The sequence below is a fragment of the Miscanthus floridulus genome, chromosome 16, assembly GCF_019320115.1.
Source record: "Miscanthus floridulus cultivar M001 chromosome 16, ASM1932011v1, whole genome shotgun sequence".
Lineage (NCBI taxonomy): Eukaryota > Viridiplantae > Streptophyta > Magnoliopsida > Poales > Poaceae > Miscanthus > Miscanthus floridulus.
Window position 1 is genome coordinate 115,756,509 of NC_089595.1, and position 19,431 is coordinate 115,775,939.

The 19,431-nt window shown below is 45.1% G+C and overlaps 4 protein-coding genes across 4 annotated transcripts in view; 1 reads left to right on the forward strand and 3 right to left on the reverse strand.

Annotated features, from left to right (window-relative positions):
* Positions 1–19,431, forward strand: part of LOC136509917 (protein CHLOROPLAST VESICULATION-like) — a 118,548-nt gene that overhangs the window by 26,767 nt on the left and 72,350 nt on the right. The gene's annotated exons all lie outside the window — the stretch shown is intronic.
* LOC136509912 (phospholipase A1-II 7-like) lies at positions 1,525–5,929 on the reverse strand. The gene is made up of 2 exons (XM_066504504.1): positions 5,148–5,929; positions 1,525–2,357 (listed from the first exon to the last, which is right to left on the reverse strand). The coding sequence occupies exons 1-2, from the start codon at positions 5,748–5,750 to the stop codon at positions 1,755–1,757; spliced, it is 1,206 nt and encodes a 401-aa protein (XP_066360601.1). The 5' UTR covers positions 5,751–5,929; the 3' UTR covers positions 1,525–1,754.
* Positions 7,574–7,933, reverse strand: LOC136511343 (lysine-rich arabinogalactan protein 19-like). Its single transcript, XM_066505440.1, has one exon. The coding sequence runs from the start codon at positions 7,931–7,933 to the stop codon at positions 7,574–7,576; it is 360 nt and encodes a 119-aa protein (XP_066361537.1).
* LOC136509915 (malate dehydrogenase, mitochondrial-like) lies at positions 14,880–19,297 on the reverse strand. The gene is made up of 7 exons (XM_066504508.1): positions 18,871–19,297; positions 18,613–18,786; positions 17,965–18,133; positions 17,796–17,857; positions 17,253–17,377; positions 16,113–16,230; positions 14,880–15,242 (listed from the first exon to the last, which is right to left on the reverse strand). The coding sequence occupies exons 1-7, from the start codon at positions 19,102–19,104 to the stop codon at positions 15,102–15,104; spliced, it is 1,023 nt and encodes a 340-aa protein (XP_066360605.1). The 5' UTR covers positions 19,105–19,297; the 3' UTR covers positions 14,880–15,101.

Consider the following 19,431-nt stretch of genomic DNA (forward strand, 5'->3'; position numbering starts at 1 on the left):
AAATACAAGTTATATTTTATTTTGTTTGTAAAAATTGTTTTTCACACTTAATCCCCTAGTACAAACCATCCGCTACTTATTTGCTATAATTGTTGTCAGACATTCCTAAATATCTTTATGCACTGAATAATTTAACTCGGACATTTATTTGAGTCCACAAAAGTGAGTCACACAGGATTCACTTATCAATTCAAGTTTGTTTTAAATCAAAATCCAAGAAACTCGTTTCGGAAATTTTTCTTAGTCCTAAATCTCAATGCTAAACGAGCTCGTAACACTAGAGATGTTACACTGGAACGGCTATATATGTTCTAGCAAAAGATGTTCCATGAAGAGAAAAAAATATATTTGGGAGTCGCTCAGGTGCCTGCTGACAATCCCATAGAGGCTTTGCATGATCTTTATGATTGCTTATTATATATGCACTTATGTCGAACACGTTTTGTGTTTTGATTTAGAGTCATAGTCTCGTACTTATTCTTTTTTTTCGCGAACATGTGCAGTAGCGCAAGTATTTTATTAAAGGGCTGTTTGGATCTCTTCATTTTAGAGGAATTAGAATCTACTTGAAGGATTAGGCTATTTGACTTGAAATTTGAGATTCCACAACTTTTCAAAGTTCACATATAAGCTTATCTCAAATTCATATGGTGGGAGATGAAAATTTATTTTATTGATCATTATGTTATGTTTCTACTCTGTAACTTATAGTACGTTCTTTAACTCGTTTTTCTATAATAGAAATGCAACATATAAGTATCTCTCTTGCATTGCTGACAATAATATACAAATATATTTTATATATAGCTATATTAGCTTAATTAATATATGCCTAAATTATAACATATTAGAATGAATTCAATATTCAAACCGGGCCTAAGAGGAAAGGAGTTTGAAGTTTGATACAACCGAGACAAAGAGGAAGCACGGCATTGCAAGACGCATACCGAAGCTACCCAAATCCCGGCTTCCCAAGAATACTACAGCTTCCTATTAGAGTACAATTTTGCGACAGCAAGGTATAGAGCACACCCTCCTAAGTCACCGCCCTCACCAGCAGCGGCGCTAGCGACCTGTAGCCGGCCTGAATCCACGCATCGGCTTCTTCCAGAATTAGTAACAGCAGGTGGCGTGGCTGCATTGATTCGTTCCTGGATACGGCGACGGTTGCTCTCACTCCAGACAGACCATGAGATGAGCAGTACCAGCGAGTCAAAATCAAAACCTTTCCTAAAATCGGGCTGATAGCGGAGGCTGCATCTCCAGTCTAGCTGCATTGAGGACTTTGGTCCAAATTTCCCTGGAGTAGACACAGCCCACCAGGAGATGATCTGTAGTCTCATACTTATTCTTTGATTTGAAGATTTTTGAAGCGGTGAAGCCGGAACAAATCCATTATTAAAAGAAAATCGGCCTGTTTACGAGGACGCGTCCGCCTTCTGCCCTTCTCCGGTTCAGAAATCGTCATGCACCTCAGCGCTAGCAAGAATCAGCCAAGAATTATGGCACCACGCATGACGACACAATCACAATCAGAGGATGGTTTATTTATGAATAATTAATATTTTACTCCTTATCGCAATCTCCGGATCGTAGTCGTAGGAGGAAGAGGCGAGAAGCGCATCACACATACACACAAAACCTGAATGATAATACATGCATGCCGTATTGCCTATTGGCACTCATTATTCAGATATATATACTAAATACATCGTGCATGGGCAGCATGGCAGCGCGAGCTAGCTCTGATCTGATCAGATCTGCTCGAAGTCCTGGAGCGCCCAGTGGCCGTCGGCGCCCTTGACCATGAACTTGTTCTTGGCGACCCACCACTCCACGGGCACCGGGTACTGGTCCTTGAGCGCGTCCTCCCCCTTGTTGGTCAGCGCGACGTCGCGGTCCACCTCCAGCCTGAACCCTCCGGCGCTGCCCTGCTCGCCGGCGACGCCGTGGAGGTAGCACTCGAGGTTGTGCAGCGTCGCGATCGTCCCGGGCTGCTTCAGGTACGGCGACCGCCCCGTGGCGATGGGCAGCTGCACGGCCACGTCCACGTACCCGAGCGGCGGGTACGTCGGCACGATGTCGCCGGCGTTCTTCACGTGGAGCGCCCGAAGGTCCGGGAACGACGCCAGCGCCCTCTTGAAGTTGCCGTCCCCGACGCGCGGGCTCGCGAACACAAACGCCGTCACGGGGCACGGCGGCTGCGAGGAGCCCGCCGGCGGCGCGTTCACGCCGTTGGCCGCGAGGTCCACGGCGTTGAGCGTCGCCAGCGACGCGCCCAGGCTGTGCCCGGTCACCGTGATGCTCGTCACCTCGTCCTTGTACAGTGCCATCAGCCTGCTCACCTCCGCCAGGACCTGCATCATATCATATTCATTCATGTGGTTCTTCACTAAGCACTGCACAGTACGTGATAAGCATCTGATTTGGTAATACGCCATTCATCCAAAAACAATGCAATTCTCACTTGCCAAAGAATCAAACAATTTTAAATTTAACTAAATCTATAGAAAAAAGTACTAATATATTTTTATAGTGAACCTAATTGGAGATATAAATGTTGATATTTTCTTACAAACTTAATAAAAGTAAACCCACAAATAAGCTTTTTTATGACAGAGAGTAAGGATAAAGAGTACATTCTTTTTTATGACAGAGAGTAAGGATAAAGAGTACATTGCTCGTGAACCCACAAAAAAGCTAATTTTTTTGCGGATTACTCGTTAACCCGTCTTGCATCCCTAGCAGAGAGAGTAGCTAGCTTGGCGTGCGGTTATATATGAAACAATAGCTATGTATCGTTGTGTATGATGATGTATATACGTAAGTCCTGCAAAATCAATTGCATATATATGCCGGTCATATACTCATATTTCATATATATCATATGCCGGCCGCCCTTTCTAGTAGTAACCTATAACAATTAACAAAATTAGTTGCAACTTTGGACAACCTGCACTGAGGCCAAAATACTTGAAGAACAACAAATATCTTTATTCGAGCTGAGATATCGTTGAGGTGTGTCCATCAAGAGGTGGCATTTCGATAACTTTTTTTTATTGTTATTAGTTTAGTAGTAGTTTGTACTCAAATCATATAATGTTTGATGAATATTGTAGATAATTTTTAATATTCATATCAAACCTAACGATTGAAACTAACTAGAATTTGTTTTAAAAGAAAAAAAAACTTCCTAAAACTAGCCTAGCTACTACATCACGGATTAGTACGGCTATAATTAGTTTGCAATTAGATAGAGTAAAATAATAAAGCTAACTTGCTCTTATTAATTCAATACTTCATCGGTCCCAAAAAAGAATGTAATTCAAGTAAACCAAGTCACATTTTTTTTAAAGGATGACTGAGTTTATAGAAAAAAGTATCAGCTTTTATGCCTCCAAACAAATTTACTATGGAAATATATTTCATGATTGTTTTCGTAGATACTTATTTGGTATCATAAATGTTAGTATTTTTATATAGGTTTAATTAAATTTAAAATTATTTGACTCTTAAAAAACGAGAATTGTAACCTTTTTGTGATGAAGGGAGTAGCCAGTATGTCAGCTCTGAAATTGTGAAATATAGGCCGGGTATTTTTCACATTTTTTTCCTTTTCGGAAGAGATAAATGAACGTGCCCGTATACCTGACCTCCATCAATGCATTCCTTTTCGCATGAGCTAACTCGTTGCTTAATTAGATGCAAGTTTAAGCCAATGATCAGTGCCTGACAAGTAGGGCCTACCGAAACAATCATGCAATGTGCATGTGCCTAGACTCTACGTACAGCCACGAATTAATTCTTCACGGTGAACAATTTTCACCAATGAGTGAAACGTTTGCAGAAAATTGAACCTTAATTTTGTCGAAAACACTGTGATTTTTAGGTGACGATGAAGTCAAAGAACTGGGAAATGGTCGATCTGAATCTCAGTAGTCATCAGTACATATATTATAGAGTAAAGTGCACCAGCGGTCCCTAAACTTATACCATTGTGTTATCCCGGTCTCTAAACTTATAAATTGACCATTCAGATCCTCAAACTTGTTCGTCTGTGTCATCCCAGTCCCTAAACTTGTTCGGCTGTGTCCCAGTCCCTAAACTTGCAAATCACCCGTTTAGGTCCTCAAACTTGTTTAGTTATGTCATCCCGGTCCATAAACTTGGTTTTAAGTTTCATCTGGGTCAAAACAGGATGATTTAAAAACTTTATATCAAAAAATAATTCATAATTTTTTCATATGAACTCGAATGAAGATAAACTTTATATCAAAATTGTAGCCCTCGACCCCGATCTACGACTTTGTAGTTGAATTTTTTTTAATTAAAACTGTTTAGGGTCCTAAAATATTATTGTATATTTATAGATTTTGAAATTTGAAATTTGAAATTATCAAACAATCTTGGATATTGATATGGTCTATATGAAAGTTATAGTTCTCAATACGATCTACAACTTTGTAGTTGAATTTTTTTTAATTAAAACCGTTTAGGGTCCCAAAATATTATTGTAAGTTTACATATTTTGAAATTTAAAATTTAAAATTATCAAATAATCTTGGATATTGAAATGATCTATATGAAAGTTATAGTTCTCAATACGATCTACAACTTTGTAGTTGAAAAGTTTTTTGTTTGAAGTCATTTAGTGTCCCAAAATTTAATTTTAAAATTTAAATTTAAAAATCTATAAATTTATAATAATATTTTGGGACCCTAAACAGTTTTAATTAAAAAAAATTTAACTACAAAGTCGTAGATCGCGTCGAGGGCTACAATTTTAATATAAAGTTTGTCTTCATTCGAGTTCATATGAAAAAGTTATGAATTATTTTTTGATATAAAATTTTTAGGTCACCCTGTTTTAACCCAGATGAGACTTAAAACCAAATTTAGGGACCGGGATGACACAACTGAACAAGTTTGAGGACCTAAACGGGTGATTTGCAAGTTTAGGGATCGGGATGACACGGCCGAACAAGTTTAGGGACCGGGATAACACAGATGATCAAGTTTGAGGACCTGAACGATCGATTTGCAAGTTTAGAGACTGAGATGACACAATGATACAAGTTTAGGGACGGCTGGTGCACTTTACTCTATATTAATATAGAGTAGCAGTAGCAAGCAGAGCTAACACTTGCCTGGTCTCTAGCGCTGGTCTGGTTGTACTTGGAGTCCGGGTTGCTGGACGTGTACACGGAGAGGAACCCCCGGTGCACCAAGGCGGCCGGGTTGGCGGCGGTGGCGGATCCCAGCACGGGCGCGGCGGGCACGGGCGTGAAGTCGAAGTCGTTGACCCACTCGAGGCTGCGCATGGTCCCGCGCCACGCGACGAGGATGTCGCGGCGGCCCAGCGCAGCGACGCCCTCGTCGGTGGCGACGGCGACGTACCCCATCCAGTTGGACTCCCTGCACCACGACTCCGGCAGCAGGTCCGGCAGCGGCAGCAGCAGGAACGCCTCGGGCACCGGGAGCGCCGACGTGGCGTAGATGAACTTGGTGATGGTGTAGCTCCCGGCCGCCGCGGCGCCCGAGCTGGCCAGCAGGTCAGAGTAGCCGAACAGGCACGCGCCGGCGTGCGGCGACCGCTTCTCCTGGTTGAACCCATCGTAGGTGGCCTGCGTGAGCTCGCCGTAGGTGATGAGGTTCGTGCGCAGGTCGAGGTCCAGCGGGTCCAGCAGCCCCGACCACGAGTCCGCGCCCTGGAGCTCGCGCCACCGGCTGGCAATGCTTCCGAGCGTCATCGCCTTTGGTTTGGCTACTAGCTATAGCTTGCTAGCTAGAGTTTGGTTCAGACTGGTTGCTGGCTGTAGCTTCGCTCGGCTTGCATTGCTGCTTGGGGTGTATGTGTATTATTGCAGGTCGCGTCGATGAGATCGATGACAACAGCTTTGCTATGTTCGTTCTGAAATGCGTCTATCTCAGTGTGCCAAAAGAAAGTGTATTATATCGTGCAGCTGGAAAATGACCGGCGAGACGGGAAACTAGATGCGCCAACGAAATGTTGGTAGTGAGACGACCTTGCGTCTCCGACAAAATGATCTTGGCTTGTAGCCAACATCTACACGCGTACATACGCTCCAAATAGCAAGTGTATTTTATTGGACACTCGGTCGAGTGCCGTAAAAAAAACACTTGACAAAATAATTACACTCGATAAAAAAGTAAAAAACACTCGGCAAAGTTTGACACTCGATAAACCAGAAAAAAAAACACTCGGCAAAAGCTAGCCACTCGGCAAAGAACCGCCACGTGGATATTCGTCAGTCCGTGTGCCGTCCATTGGTATGTTTGCCGAGTGTCTGTTAGTGGAAACACTCGGTAAACAAATATACTCGGCAAACGCGCCAAAAACACTCGGCAAAGGCAGACACTCGACAAAAAAATATGTTTACCGAGTGTAATTACTTGGCACTCGACAAATAATTTCATTTTTTTCTCTTCTGGTCTTGAAACTTTTTCTACTCACCACATACAACATGTGGTACTCCATGTTAAAATTTGGTATACTTCTGCATCTAATTGCTATATTTAATTAATTTATTGCATTTCTATGAATTTTTTTGGTATAAGTCAAATTTGAACTGCAAGTGATTCAAATAATAGAATAAAATGAGTAGAAAAATGATATTCATGTTATTGAGTTCAGTGTGAGGCCTTACCCGAGAAAAGAAAAAGAAATTTTGAACATCTTGTTTAAGAAACACGACCACGAACTTGTGGCCGAATGGTTTTTAAAATCTAAAAAAAGCAAACGAAGTCTGAAAATCATGAGATTTGTCATGATGTGATGATATCATACGTGGAGACTGTGGTAAAAAATTGAGAAGGTTTCGCATAATTTCTCACGTATGATGATTACAAACCGAATCATCTCCGAGAAGAATCGTAGCGTTGAAAAGGTTCGATAAGATTTGGAGTCAAAATAACGGTCGAATTGGTGTTTGACTTCAAAACTTTTTGTATAGACAATAGAGAACATAGATTGTTTCATGTGAAATTTTGGTAATTTTTTTGGATCCGTTTGATAATTTCAATTTATTAAGTGCAATTATATAATTTTAATTGATATAAATTAAATTTGAGCTGTAACTGCATAAAATAATGGAATCATATTCGTAGAAAAATCATATATGTAGTGTTGAGTCAATTTGACAAGGTATTTTCGAAGTACATCGAAAAAAGGAAAAAACGTTATGGAAAACAAGGAAATAAAAAAATAACTAATATATTTGCCGAGTGCCCCAAATCGTAGACACTCGGCAAACATAACTAATATATTTGCCCATCCCGCACCGTGACAACCCCTTGGAAATGAAAAATTACTAATATATTTGTCGAGTGCCCCAAACCCTAGACACTCGACAAAGATAAGTTTGCCGAGTGCCGTGATCTGACACTCGGCAAATCCATCTTTGCCAAGTGTCCTAGATCCGACACTCGGCAAACTCCGCCATGTCAACGATCCGTGTCTCCAAAATCAAGCTCTCCCATTGGCCTGAACCTCCTCTCCCTGGATCCCTCCCCTCTTATCCCTTCCCTCTCCCTCTCTCCTTATCCATACCTCTCACCTCGTCTTCCTAGGGCCAAGGGGCAGGAGGGCGGCGGCGGGCACGGGACAACCGGCCCGCAGTGGGCGGCGCGGCACGACGGCAGGAGGTGGCCACGGCCGGGCGCGCGACCGGGACAGCGCGGGCGGCCGGGGCCGAGGCCATAGCGGCACGGGCAAGGCGACGGCTGGCACGGGACACCGGTCGGCGGTGGGCGGCGCGGTAGGAGGCGGCCACGGCCGGGGTCGAGGCTGTGGCGGCGCGGGCAGGGCGGCGCTGGCGACGGGAGCGGCGGCCGCTGCGGGCGTGTGGGCGGCTGGATCAGGGAGCGACGGGAACGACAGCGGGAACACTAGGACACAGCGGCGCCGGTACATTCCGTGGCCGTCGTCGCGGCCCCCGGCGCGCGCTTGTTGGACGCCGAGCGGCCACGGTGCGGACCACGCCGGTCGGGGACGGGCACGGCGTGAGTGGGCTTTTTTTATTTTCGCAAAAACCATTGTTTGCCGAGTGTTTTTTTCCATCGACACTCGACAAACAAGATATGTTTGACGAGTGCCTATGTCGTTAGACACTCGGCAAACGCACCATGAATGTCTTCTCGACATCACGTTGCTTTTTTCCGAGTGTCGGTTTTAGCACTCGGTAAAGTCTTTACCGAGTGCCCGATAAAAAACACTCGGCAAAGAAACGTTTGCCGACTCTGTGTACACCGAGTGCTGTTTGCCGAGTATAACACATGGCAAAGGCTTTGTCGAGTGATTTTTGGGCTTTGCCGTGTGCCGTGCGCACACGGCAAACTTCCAGATTCCGGTAGTGTAGGAACATGCCGGCCATGCACTTTAGCCTGCTTGCTTTGATGCATGGCGTTCTTACGTACGTCAGGTCAGGTGTGTGCACGAACAGTCACAAAAATTTTCTGCTGTGAAAACGTTTCCGATCCTGTGAGTGCATCAGAAAACTGGTGTCTGAGCGCAGTGTGATCGCCGGTAGGGAAACGGGACCCAAACCCCTGCAGGTAGGTAAACGATCTGCCTGGCCTGGCAACAAGAACGGAGGTACAAGTGCATATGTCACTTGGTTGCGTGCAAGCCTAGTTGCTTGTCCCGTCCAAGATCTGATCATCATCCTGTTTCACTTTGTTTTTTTTTTTGTGACATTTGCCACCCTTTTTTGTTTTTGGTGAAATTTATCTATGACGATTTGACGACGACGTTGATTGGCACACCAAAATGGTAGTAGCTTTCAAGCGTGTAACATGAGTCTGAATAAACATAGAAGTATGGAAGGATCCAGCTGCCAGAGATACGCATATGCTAAATCTTCCTGGTTTACTTAGTCGGGAGATCTTAATTAATCCCAGGTCTACTTCCATGACAGTAGCATTGACAGAGACAGTGATGGCAGATGTGCTGCTGGGTCGTCGCTCTATAGAACGTCTGATGGCAGCTAGTATGAATAACAAAAATATCTTGACGCCAGACTGGAGCGTGTACCACGAGTGTATGCGAAACAAGTGTACGTGCAACAGAGATGCTGCATGCATTGTCATCGTGCCTACCGCTTTGCCTACGAGTTCTTAATTCCACTGCTACGAGTTCTTAATTCCACCGCGTGTATCATATCTTCGTAGAGTTGACAGGATACAGATAGAGACAGTGCATTGAAAAATTAGCAGCTAATTATTACCTGAAAACTGCTAATAGTTTATAAGTTCCTTCAATCCACTGTCCAACCGTCAATCTAGCCGGTCTCCTAATAAAGATTAGCAAGCTAAAAAATAACGGCTATTAACTACTAGGATTTTTTTTTAATTTTAACACTTTTTAAAAACTAATTTTAAATCTAACACTGCAAGTTTTTTAAAAAAAAACTAACACCTTTGGCCGCGTCTATTGCCCTGGCGCGGCCAAATGCCTGTGCCGCGCCATGCATGGTGGCGCGGCAGAGGTCTGACGTGGCGACGACCGGTTTCGGTGGCCGTTGACGTAGCAGCTCTTGCCGCGCCACCGATCTTGGCACGGCAGTGCCGCGCCCTGGTCCATGGCGCGGCAGAGCCGAATAAATACCGCGTGGTCGGCCGCCCGACCGCCGCCGCGCAGCGCCCGCCCGGCCTCGCCCGCCCGACCACGCCGCGCCACGAACGCCGGCGCGTCTAGGCCGTCCGCTCCTAAGGTACCTCCTCTCGATTTCATATTTTTTTTTGCTTATTATTGATTTAGGATAGTTAGTGATTTAGGATAGTTAGGGTTGATTTCATATTTTTTTTATTATTATTGATTTAGGATAATTAATGATTTAGGATAGTTAGTAATTTAGGATAGTTAGGGTTGATTTCATATTTTTTGATTATTATTGATTTAGGATAATTAGTGATTTAGGATAGTTAGTAATTTAGGATAGTTAGGGTTTTATGATTGGTATTGATTTATGATAGTTAGTGATTTAGGATAGTTAGGTTAGTGAATTTGTTTGTGATTTACATAGGTTTGAGGTTGTGTGTTCTAGTATAGTTAGGATTTTGGGTTTAGGGGTTGTTTATGTATTTATTATTTAGTTTATAGTTAGTTATTTAGTTAGGGATTTTGGGTATAGATACTAGTTTACTCTAAACCCAAAAGGGTTTAGGTATTTTAGGGATTGATTATGTATTTATTATCTAGTATAGTTAGGATTTTGGGTTTAGGGATTTAGGATAGTTAGGTTAGTGATTTGTTTGTGAACTTACTAATGTTAATTTAAATTTTGTTAATTTGAACACTCTAACGCTTTGTTTATCAATTCGTAACAGGATGGCTCCTCCCATACATCACCCGTTGTACCCTATTCTTGAGGTGGAGTACGACGACTAGCACCAAGCACACATCTTGAGTGACAATGACGCAGAGGTGTCCTTGCCTCCTTTGAGGCCTCGCACGCACACCAGGGCACACCAGTGGGACGAGCGTTATGCGCCGTACATACGGCGTGCCGACTTCCTCGAGCTTGTCCGTGTTGTCAACCACGGTCTTCCGCCCCTTGACCCAGCACTACTTACTGCAGCTGTAAACAGGTGCGAGTGCATTCTTTGTACGTAAACTTTCTTCTAATAAATTTGAGGCAACTAACAGTCGTTCTATTCTTATAACAGGTGAAGGCCTGAGACCCACACGTTCCACCTACCTTATGGTGAGATGACCTTGACGTTGCAGGACGTGAAGGCTATTTTAGGCCTTCGGTTGGGGGGACTTCCAGTGACAGGGATAGTTGACAACGATCACTGGAGGGAGCTGGTGGCTCAGTTTACTGGCTTTCTTCCACCGGATGATGATGCTTCTAAAAAAAATAAATGAGTAATTCAAGCCTATTTAATACTTGCATTGCTTTCCTGCAGTCATGGGGTCTCATTTTCTTTGGTCAATTTCAGGAAAAGTTCTAGGGTTTCATCGTCCTAGATCACGGAGCGCTTTGATTACTTGGACCCACAGGCTGAGGAGGCTCTGATCGACAAGTTCGCTCGTGTGTGGCTCTGGCACTTTCTTGGTGCATTCCTCTTTCCAGACGCCTCGGGCAACACGATCAGCTGGATGTTCTTTGACATACTATGACAGTCGTGGGAGAACATAGCGGCGTACAGCTGGGGCAGCGTAGTCCTGGCATGGACGTATCGACAGCTATGCGTTGCCTACCGTCGCACCTCAGGATATGCGAACCTTGGGGGTTGCTCGTACCTACTTCAGGTGTGGTGTTGGGAACGATGGCCCGTTAGGAGGCCCCTTAATAATGGTTTACCGGTAAGTACTTCGGTTCACTATATTCTTCGAGGCAGTTATATATGATGAGATTATTAATGTCTAATTCATTATCGTGTTCAATACAGCAATGGAACGGGCAGGATACACTCCCTACAGCTCTGTATATCTGGACAGAAGCTGGGTTAGTTAGAGAGAATGCGAGGCGCAAGTATAGGGAGTACACGGATGGTCTTGACGTCCTGATACAGTACCAGGTTACGCTCTCTTTACTATCATACACGTGTCTTGTTCGATCTACACTATATCACAGCCTAACTCAATTACGAAATGTTCAGGTGCATTGGTGTCCTTGGGATGCTCCCGAGCTCCAGTACTATCTCAGTCCTGTCACTAGGGACGAGTTAGACGAGTATCGCTGCGACGTCCCTCTTATTTTCTTCCATGTGGTCGAGATTCACTTGCCCATCCGGGTCTACAGACAGTTTGGGAGAATGACAGGCTGCCCACCACCGCTTTACTCCACCATCCAAGAATTGCACGGGTGCGTTATCGATTAATAACAATGCTATAATCCAGAGGTGTGTGGTACAACTAACATCGTTTTATTGTATGTATGACCGCAGGAAGAGGTACAAGACCAAGGATTGGCGCGTGACACACAGCTTGCGCATCCATTTGTGGCAGAACAGGGTACGACATCCGGTCCATGCGGGTCCTCCACACGACCAGCACACCTTCGACGAGTACCTGCGGTGGCTTCACAGGTCTACGAGGACACATATCAAGCCCCCATACACTGACGTGGCGATTGATGAGGACTCGGAGGAAGATGTCATCGAAGATGTGTACGACATTACCACTAGGGAGGACACACAGCTGGAGAGAGCCCCGCTTCAAAGATACGTGGTAATATAGTTGAATGGTACAATTTGTTATCCTTTTGGTATTAAGTATGTGTACTAAAACTGTTCAACCGCATTTCTGTATCCAGGCGACACAATTGTTAAGGTTGTCCAACGAAGCAGCGTTCCGGCTTCATGAGTCTAGAGGTCAGGGGCCAGGCGTTCTCGCGGCTTTTGTGGAGGTAACATAAACTTGTTCGTTCCGAAAATGTTTCTTTAGTGTATATGCGTTTGGGTAATGCACTAACTTTAACGTCTATTTATGCAGAAGGTGAAGAAGAGCGGCAGGAAGCTAGCTCAGAAGCTGAGCTACATGGACACTCCTTATGAGGAACCGCCACTCCTGGCGCGATCGGGTGGTACGTCTTCAGCCTCTTTGAGGACACCAGCCGACTCTTCTCAGCCGATGACTTCGGCGTGGTCGGGTGCCACTTTCGCGGTGCGTACACCACCACATTATAGCGCTAGGAAGGACCCTACAACCGAGGACGACGATGACGACGACCCCTCGGTGAAAGGTCCTTGTTTGGTTTTGGTAATTGAGTGATAACCTAGGTGGACTAATTGTGTTTATGTGAGATACACAGGTGATTAGTCCACATGTATATGTGTGTGAGCAACATATGCCATGAAGGTGAAAATGGCTTGGAGATGTTGCAAAGCTCACACATGTGATGATGATGGAGCTTATTGCACATGAGACATGACATTGAGTCATATAATCAAGGTGGAGAAGATCAAGACAAGACTTGGCTTGATGGACCGGTTGCAAGCGTGAAGGGCAAGTCGAAGGCTTTGGAGTGATGGACCACGTGGCGGTGAAACTTGAGCAAGACTTAGCGCCGATGGACGATGGCAACGGTGAAGAACAAGTGAAGTCAAGATCGATGAACCAATATGATCACGTGATGATATGAAGTGGATCATATCATTGTCGATCGTGTTGGTGCATGTGTTAAATCGACATTGGAGGAGATGAAATGGAATGCGCAAGGCAAAGGTATAACCTAGGGCATTTCATTTCAACGGTCATAGGTGCGTAGAGAAGTTTATGACCGGGTTTAGGATAGATGGCCGTACTATCAAGAGGAGCAAACTTATTTGCATATCGGTCATCTAGTGCCACTCGAGTGATCTAACTTTGCATCATCGCTAGGATCGAGTGGCGTGGCAAGTTGAGTGGCTAACATCCTTTGGGAAATGATTGTGAAAATGCTAACACGCATACATATGGTGGTGTACACTTGATGGTGTTGGCACATTTACAAAGGAGAAGAAGTTGAAGTTGATGTGGATCAACTTGGTGAAGAAACTCCACCGGCGGAGTGTCCGCCCGTAGAGTGCGGACAGTCCGACGGTGCCACCGACGCTCTACATAGAAAAGACAGGGTCTCACAGAGTGCATCGGACGCTGGTCACGTGGTGACCGGGCGCTGGGGTCCTGCGTCCGGTCAGTGGTGGCCGAAAGCATGCAGCGTCGGTCTTCGACCGGACACTAGCACTGGAAGTGACCGGACGCTGGCAGGGTGCGTCCGGTCAGGCTGACGTACGATGACGCAGAAGCTAGAGAGTGACCGGACGCTGGGCTGCATCCGATCATGTGCGATCGGACGCGTCCGGTCATGTCTGGTACCTTACTGGAAACGACCGGACGCTGGGGTTGCTGCGTCCGGTCAGTTGAAGCTGCTGCGTCCGGTCAGGTCAAGTGACCGTTGGTATCGAGACACGTGGCCGTCTGCGGGCGATCGGACGCTGAGGTCCAGCGTCCGGTCAACACGACCGGAGCGTCCGGTCAGCCCGACTTTTGCCCAGTGAAGGAGTAACAGCTAGTTTAGCCCTTGGGGCTATAAATAGAAGTGGCCCTCGGCCATGGCTGGAGTCGAGCACCTCAGGGGACTTAGTGTCCATGCTTGTGAGTGCTTGGGAGCCCTCAATCTCACACATACTTGATAGTGATCATTCGATTGTGTGAGAGAGCGATTCTAGTGCGATTGCATCGTGATGTTTCATCGAGTGGCACTAGGTGATCGAGTTACAAGCCGATGGTGCTTGTTACTCTTGGAGGTTGCCACCTCCTAGACGGCTTGGTGGTGGTCTCCGTCGAAGCCCGCAAGAAGCTTGTGCGGCGCTCCGGAGAAGTGCTTGTGAGGGGCATTGTGCTCGCCCCGCGGGAGCCACAAAGGGCAACTCTAGTAAAGCGTGTCATTGAGCTACCCTCACTCAAGGGGTAGGTTCTTGCGGCGCCCGACGTGCGGGCTTAGCGGGTGATGCTAATTAACCGCCGAATCACCAAGCGAGCGGTCGACACAACGGGGACTAGCGTGTTGGCAAGCACGTGAACCTCGGGAGAAAAATCGTGTCAACCTTGTTCTTCCCGTTGGTTTGTATCCCCGTTACACAAGCTTGTGATTACTTTTATATACTATTAAGCTTGTGTAGTTGCTCTTGTAATTAGATAGCTTATATAGCTTGCTAATTACTTTCTTGTTTGTGTAGCATAGAAGTAGCTCCCTTACGTAGCTAATTTAATTTTAGTAACCTTGTTAGTCATATTGCTTAGTTTATGTAGCTAAGTATTTACGCTCTCTAATTAAGCATTGATTGCCTTGTTATTGAGCATTGCTAGTGAGCTTAGTTAGCTTTGTGCTTTTGCTTACTAGCATGTGTAGAAGCTCTCTTGTTGCTTAAAGTGGAAAGTTTGTTCTACATTCCCTCACGGCTCAACTAGTGGTGGCTCAGCACAAAAAGCACCGGTGTTTGCAAACTGTTCCTGGTACACGTTTTCTTCGTTCCGCTGGGTTTTATTATGGACCACTACGCCTCATTGTGCCAACCATAAGGGGGCGGGAAAAAAGGCAGTCAAACAAAAAATGCAAGGGATATCAATTGTTAGAAGCCGAGCAGGTTGCCTAGTTCCCGTGGGCGAACTTGATACCCTTCTCAATGGAAGACTTGAGCTCGGCCTTGAGGTTTTCCAGCCCCTTCTTCTCGAAGTCATTGAGCTCACCCAGACCAAGCACTTCCTCCACTCCATTCTTGCCGAGCCGTACCTGTAACATGAAAGGGAGTAATGTTAGAACTCCAAGACCATCTCGTAGTGAGGGAAAAAAACTAACAAAATCAAGAGCAATGCTGCACCAGAACCCGTTCAACTAGTGGCAATTGCGAGTTATTGGAGAACGCATTGTTTTTACACCCTCCAGTCAAGATCACTTGAGGTTTCGATCAAGATAAATTATCTAAAGCTAATTCATTTGTCCTGTAAGTAATGTTGACCAGAGGTAGTGTCAGACAACTGAAGTTCCAACTGACAAACCATGACATGTAAGAGCATGTGAGATGCTACTTTTCAGAATTCCTGGTAACTCGAACTTGCTAATATGGAACCGGATGGCTAACATGCAACACGGATGCTCAATGCACCAAAATGGCAATTGGTTTGCAGGTTCGGTACTCCAGTCCCATTAATCCATAAGACACGCCGGACACATCGAGATAAAAAGTATTATAAATGTAAAACTGAACAATGAGAAAGTTCTTTTAACGCCTCCAACCACAAATAATTCAGGACACAGAACTAAGAGTTTCACTTATATACTCCCTCCGTTCCAAATTGTAAGTCGTTCTGATTCTTCTAGATAATAACTCTTAGTATGTATCTAGACATAATATATATCTAGATGCGTAGCAAAAGTTATGTATCTAGAAAATCCAGAATGACTTACAATTTGGAATGGAGTGAGTCAGAAATAACTGTGAAACAAATTATACTATTGTAATTTAAACGTCGGTAACCTGTACAAGGTTACAAGACTTCAACAGAAAAAGAAAAGCAGGTAACAAGAACCACAGAGATTTACTTTGACCATATGATAAATGCATAACTAAAATTTAGGTAGACAGTTATGCATTATAAGTACCTTGGAGGCAAAGAACGGCAACTCTGTCATAGTTGATTGCACAAAAGAGCACTCTACAATGTCCGGAACTCCATTCAGACCCTTCAAGCATGCATCCGCAAAAACAGCACCAGCATATCTGCAAAACAAAGAGGGAATGAATAACGCTATTAGAAAAATAAATTGCAGGGTTTGACCTAAAATCAGAATAAATCTAATGTGAAATTGCAGGGTTTGACCTAAAATCAGCATAAATCTAATGTGGTTATGTAAAAAAACGGTTGGTGGAGTATTAGAGTTTGTCTACACAGACACTATGATATGATGGTTTTGTAAAAAAACAGGAGAGTACATATAAGCAGGGCACTTATGGAAGCAAAGGTAAAGTTACAGAGAAATTCCAGACAAGGGGAGTGTTAGGATGAGGGTGATTGCTCTGTATAGTTAAAGAATATGGATCCAAATCCCACCTACCCAGACAGGGCCTCGCTCATATTGCATTAAATTAGTTGGAAAAGTAAGGTACATGATCTGGTACAGATGCTCATGGACAAGCCCTTCATTTGGCAAGAAGCTTCATTCCAAATAATGGCAATATCTTTGAGTGGAATTTGACATGAACGCAATAACACAAAGCTAACAAAGTAGAATGACCAAGTTTTCCTATAAGAACAATGTTTACAAAAACATTGAAGGTTTCTTATATTCATAGGTTTAATTCAATTATACTTGTATAATGAATATCATAACCTGCTAATGATGTTCATTACAGTTACATAGGTTGATAGCTATACATCTAACTCTGACAGGAAACTGATGCAATAGACATACAATCAAATGAAGTTAATACAGGAACAACCATGAAACAGTAGTTGTAAATTTAGTAAATTTTGATCGCAACTAGCTTGGAAGCTATAAGCTTAACATTACCAGACAATCTGTGCAGAAGCATGTAATGGGCAATCATGCAGCAGCTAATTTATGCCACAGGCAGTTCTTCATAGAAAATACAATGAAAGCAAGAAGCATCTATTGATTGACTGGTTGCAGAGCATAGAAGAAAATACTCATAATATTCCAAAACGATGATAAACAGACAGGATATGCTATAGTGCAACCAATAGACATGCTGACAACGGTCCATATGTTCTATAGACTTACGCCATGGACAATGTTGCAGATCCCTTTCCAGCCTTTGCTTCAACAACCTCCGTCCCGCCATCTTGTGTCCTCTTGGTGAGGGCCTCAATGTCTTCTTGGGACAATGAATTGCTTGCAGGAGTGGCCTGTATAAAACAGAATATTTGATTGAGTTTCTAGTTTCAGAGATATGGGGCACATCATAGAATACACATACCATGACAATGGAAATGACTATCGCTAGCACAGTATGTTAGTACAACAAAGGATTATGAAATGTAAAACGCTAACCAAAGATAGCTTTAGAGTCCCTATGCACAATTGACAAATGGAAATTACTGCACTAGTCTAGGTAAACATTCTCTTTTGACTCCAGTCCACAGAATACAACCTCCATGCTAATCAACTTGCATATTTTGCCAACAATATCCACACACTATTTGATCACCACAAGCCATGTTTATGCTAAAAGTTATTTTGTTATTTTCTAACTTGATACATTTTGGAGGGATCATGTGTATCTCTCTTGCAGGAAACCTCAGACATGGTCCATGGATACAATACCTGTGAGAAGAGTGGCAGAATAGTAATACCCGCATGGCCCCCGACAACAGGAACATTCACCTCTGCAAAAGGCCACATCAATAACTCATGTTAAGAGGGGTGAAAAGTTAATTCTGATCCATAATCTCAATGTCTACAGCAACTGCCAACTAAAACATCATCTTATTACCAGTAACTGGCACACCCGCCTTTGCAGCATAAAAAGTTTTAGCGCGAACAACATCAAGGGTAGTCACACCAAACAGCTTCTTCTCATCATAGGTACCAGCCTTCTTGAAAACCTCCGCCGCAATCGGGACAGTGGAGTTGACAGGGTTGCTGATCATATTGACAAGAGCCTAAAACGCATATAATCAACATGATCAGTGTGACGGAACAAATTAAGCAAATCAAGATGAAAATGTTCACTGGACATATATAAGGAACAAGCATGCATATATCACTCAATATCATCTAACATCTCATATGCAAAGCATGGGAATGTTCACAGATCTATATGACTATATCCCAATGCATGTGAAGTGAGCTCTAGAGCAAGTGAGTCCTCTTTACTTCAGGTGGCAATTTCAAAGCATTGAGGCTGGCAAGTAGCACGTGGTGGTAATTCTGTATGTTTTGGGCAAACAAGCCCACTCCATTTCCTGTCAGGTAGGTGTGCCACTTTACTTCACCAGATCAGCACTGAACGCTAGATCTGCACCAAATCCAACCACCGGCCATTCCAATTGCCAAAAGTAGAGTACGAAATCTAGCGAGCAACCCTGAAATTTGCCCCCTAAGCTGCAGATCTACAGTGGCAAGGGGGCGCGACGCTTACGTTGGGGCAGTGCTTGGCGATGGCAGTGCAGAGCCCCTTAACGATGCCGGCGTTGATGTTGAAAAGATCGTCCCTGGTCATGCCGGGCTTCCTGGGCACCCCGGCGGGGATGATGACGACATCGGAGCCCTCCAGCGCCTCCCCAAGCTGGTCGTCCCCCATGAACCCCTTCACCTGCGGGAGTCGACTGGAAACCAGTGAGCTCGGATCCAGTCCGTCCGAACCAGGGGAGCGCGCCGAGCGGGGGTGTAGGCGTACCAGGGCGGGGGAGTTGATGTGGGAGACGTCGGCCGCGACGCCGGGTGTCCCGGCGATATCGTAGAGGGAGAGGGAGGAGACGAGCGGGTTGAGCTTCATGAGGAGCGAGAGCGGCTGCCCGATGCCGCCCGCAGCGCCCAGGATGGCCACCTTCCGCTCCGGGTTGGCCGAGGACGCGTAGCCGCGGCTGCGGCGGAGGAGCTCGGCCGTGGACTTCAGCAGCGACGGCCTCATCGCGGCGGCGGGGTCGGTGCTCGCTCGCTCGCTCGGGCGTGTCTCGCTGTGGATTGGTGGGGGAGGAGAGCGGAGCGGCGGCGCCGTGGGGTGCTTTAATGGAGGGGAGGGTGGATGGGATCTGAAGGGAAGCTGTGGAGTGGTGGCGGTGGAGAGAGAGAAAAGGGGAGGGGGGTTCTCCCTTTTTGGCGTCTCGTCTCGACGTCTCCGCCCGTTTGCCCGAGGTGATTTTTTTTTTTTCTGTTGTGTGCCTTCTTGTTCTTGTCCACTTGGGTTTATCTGGCTCACTGGCTGGCGCTGGCCGAGGTGGAACTGTGGAAGGGTCAC

Coding starts and splice junctions, on each gene's coding strand:
- LOC136511343 (XM_066505440.1), bottom strand. CDS start 7,933: ATGTACCGGCGCCGCTGTGTCCTAGTGTTCCCGCTGTCGTTCCCGTCG.
- LOC136509912 (XM_066504504.1), bottom strand. CDS start 5,750: ATGACGCTCGGAAGCATTGCCAGCCGGTGGCGCGAGCTCCAGGGCGCG. Junction 2,358..5,147: donor AGACCAGCGCTAGAGACCAG/GCAAGTGTTAGC, acceptor GATATGATGCAG/GTCCTGGCGGAGGTGAGCAG.
- LOC136509915 (XM_066504508.1), bottom strand. CDS start 19,104: ATGAGGCCGTCGCTGCTGAAGTCCACGGCCGAGCTCCTCCGCCGCAGC. Junction 17,378..17,795: donor TTCTGCCACTCTTCTCACAG/GTATTGTATCCA, acceptor TGTTTTATACAG/GCCACTCCTGCAAGCAATTC. Junction 15,243..16,112: donor TGCCGTTCTTTGCCTCCAAG/GTACTTATAATG, acceptor TTCATGTTACAG/GTACGGCTCGGCAAGAATGG.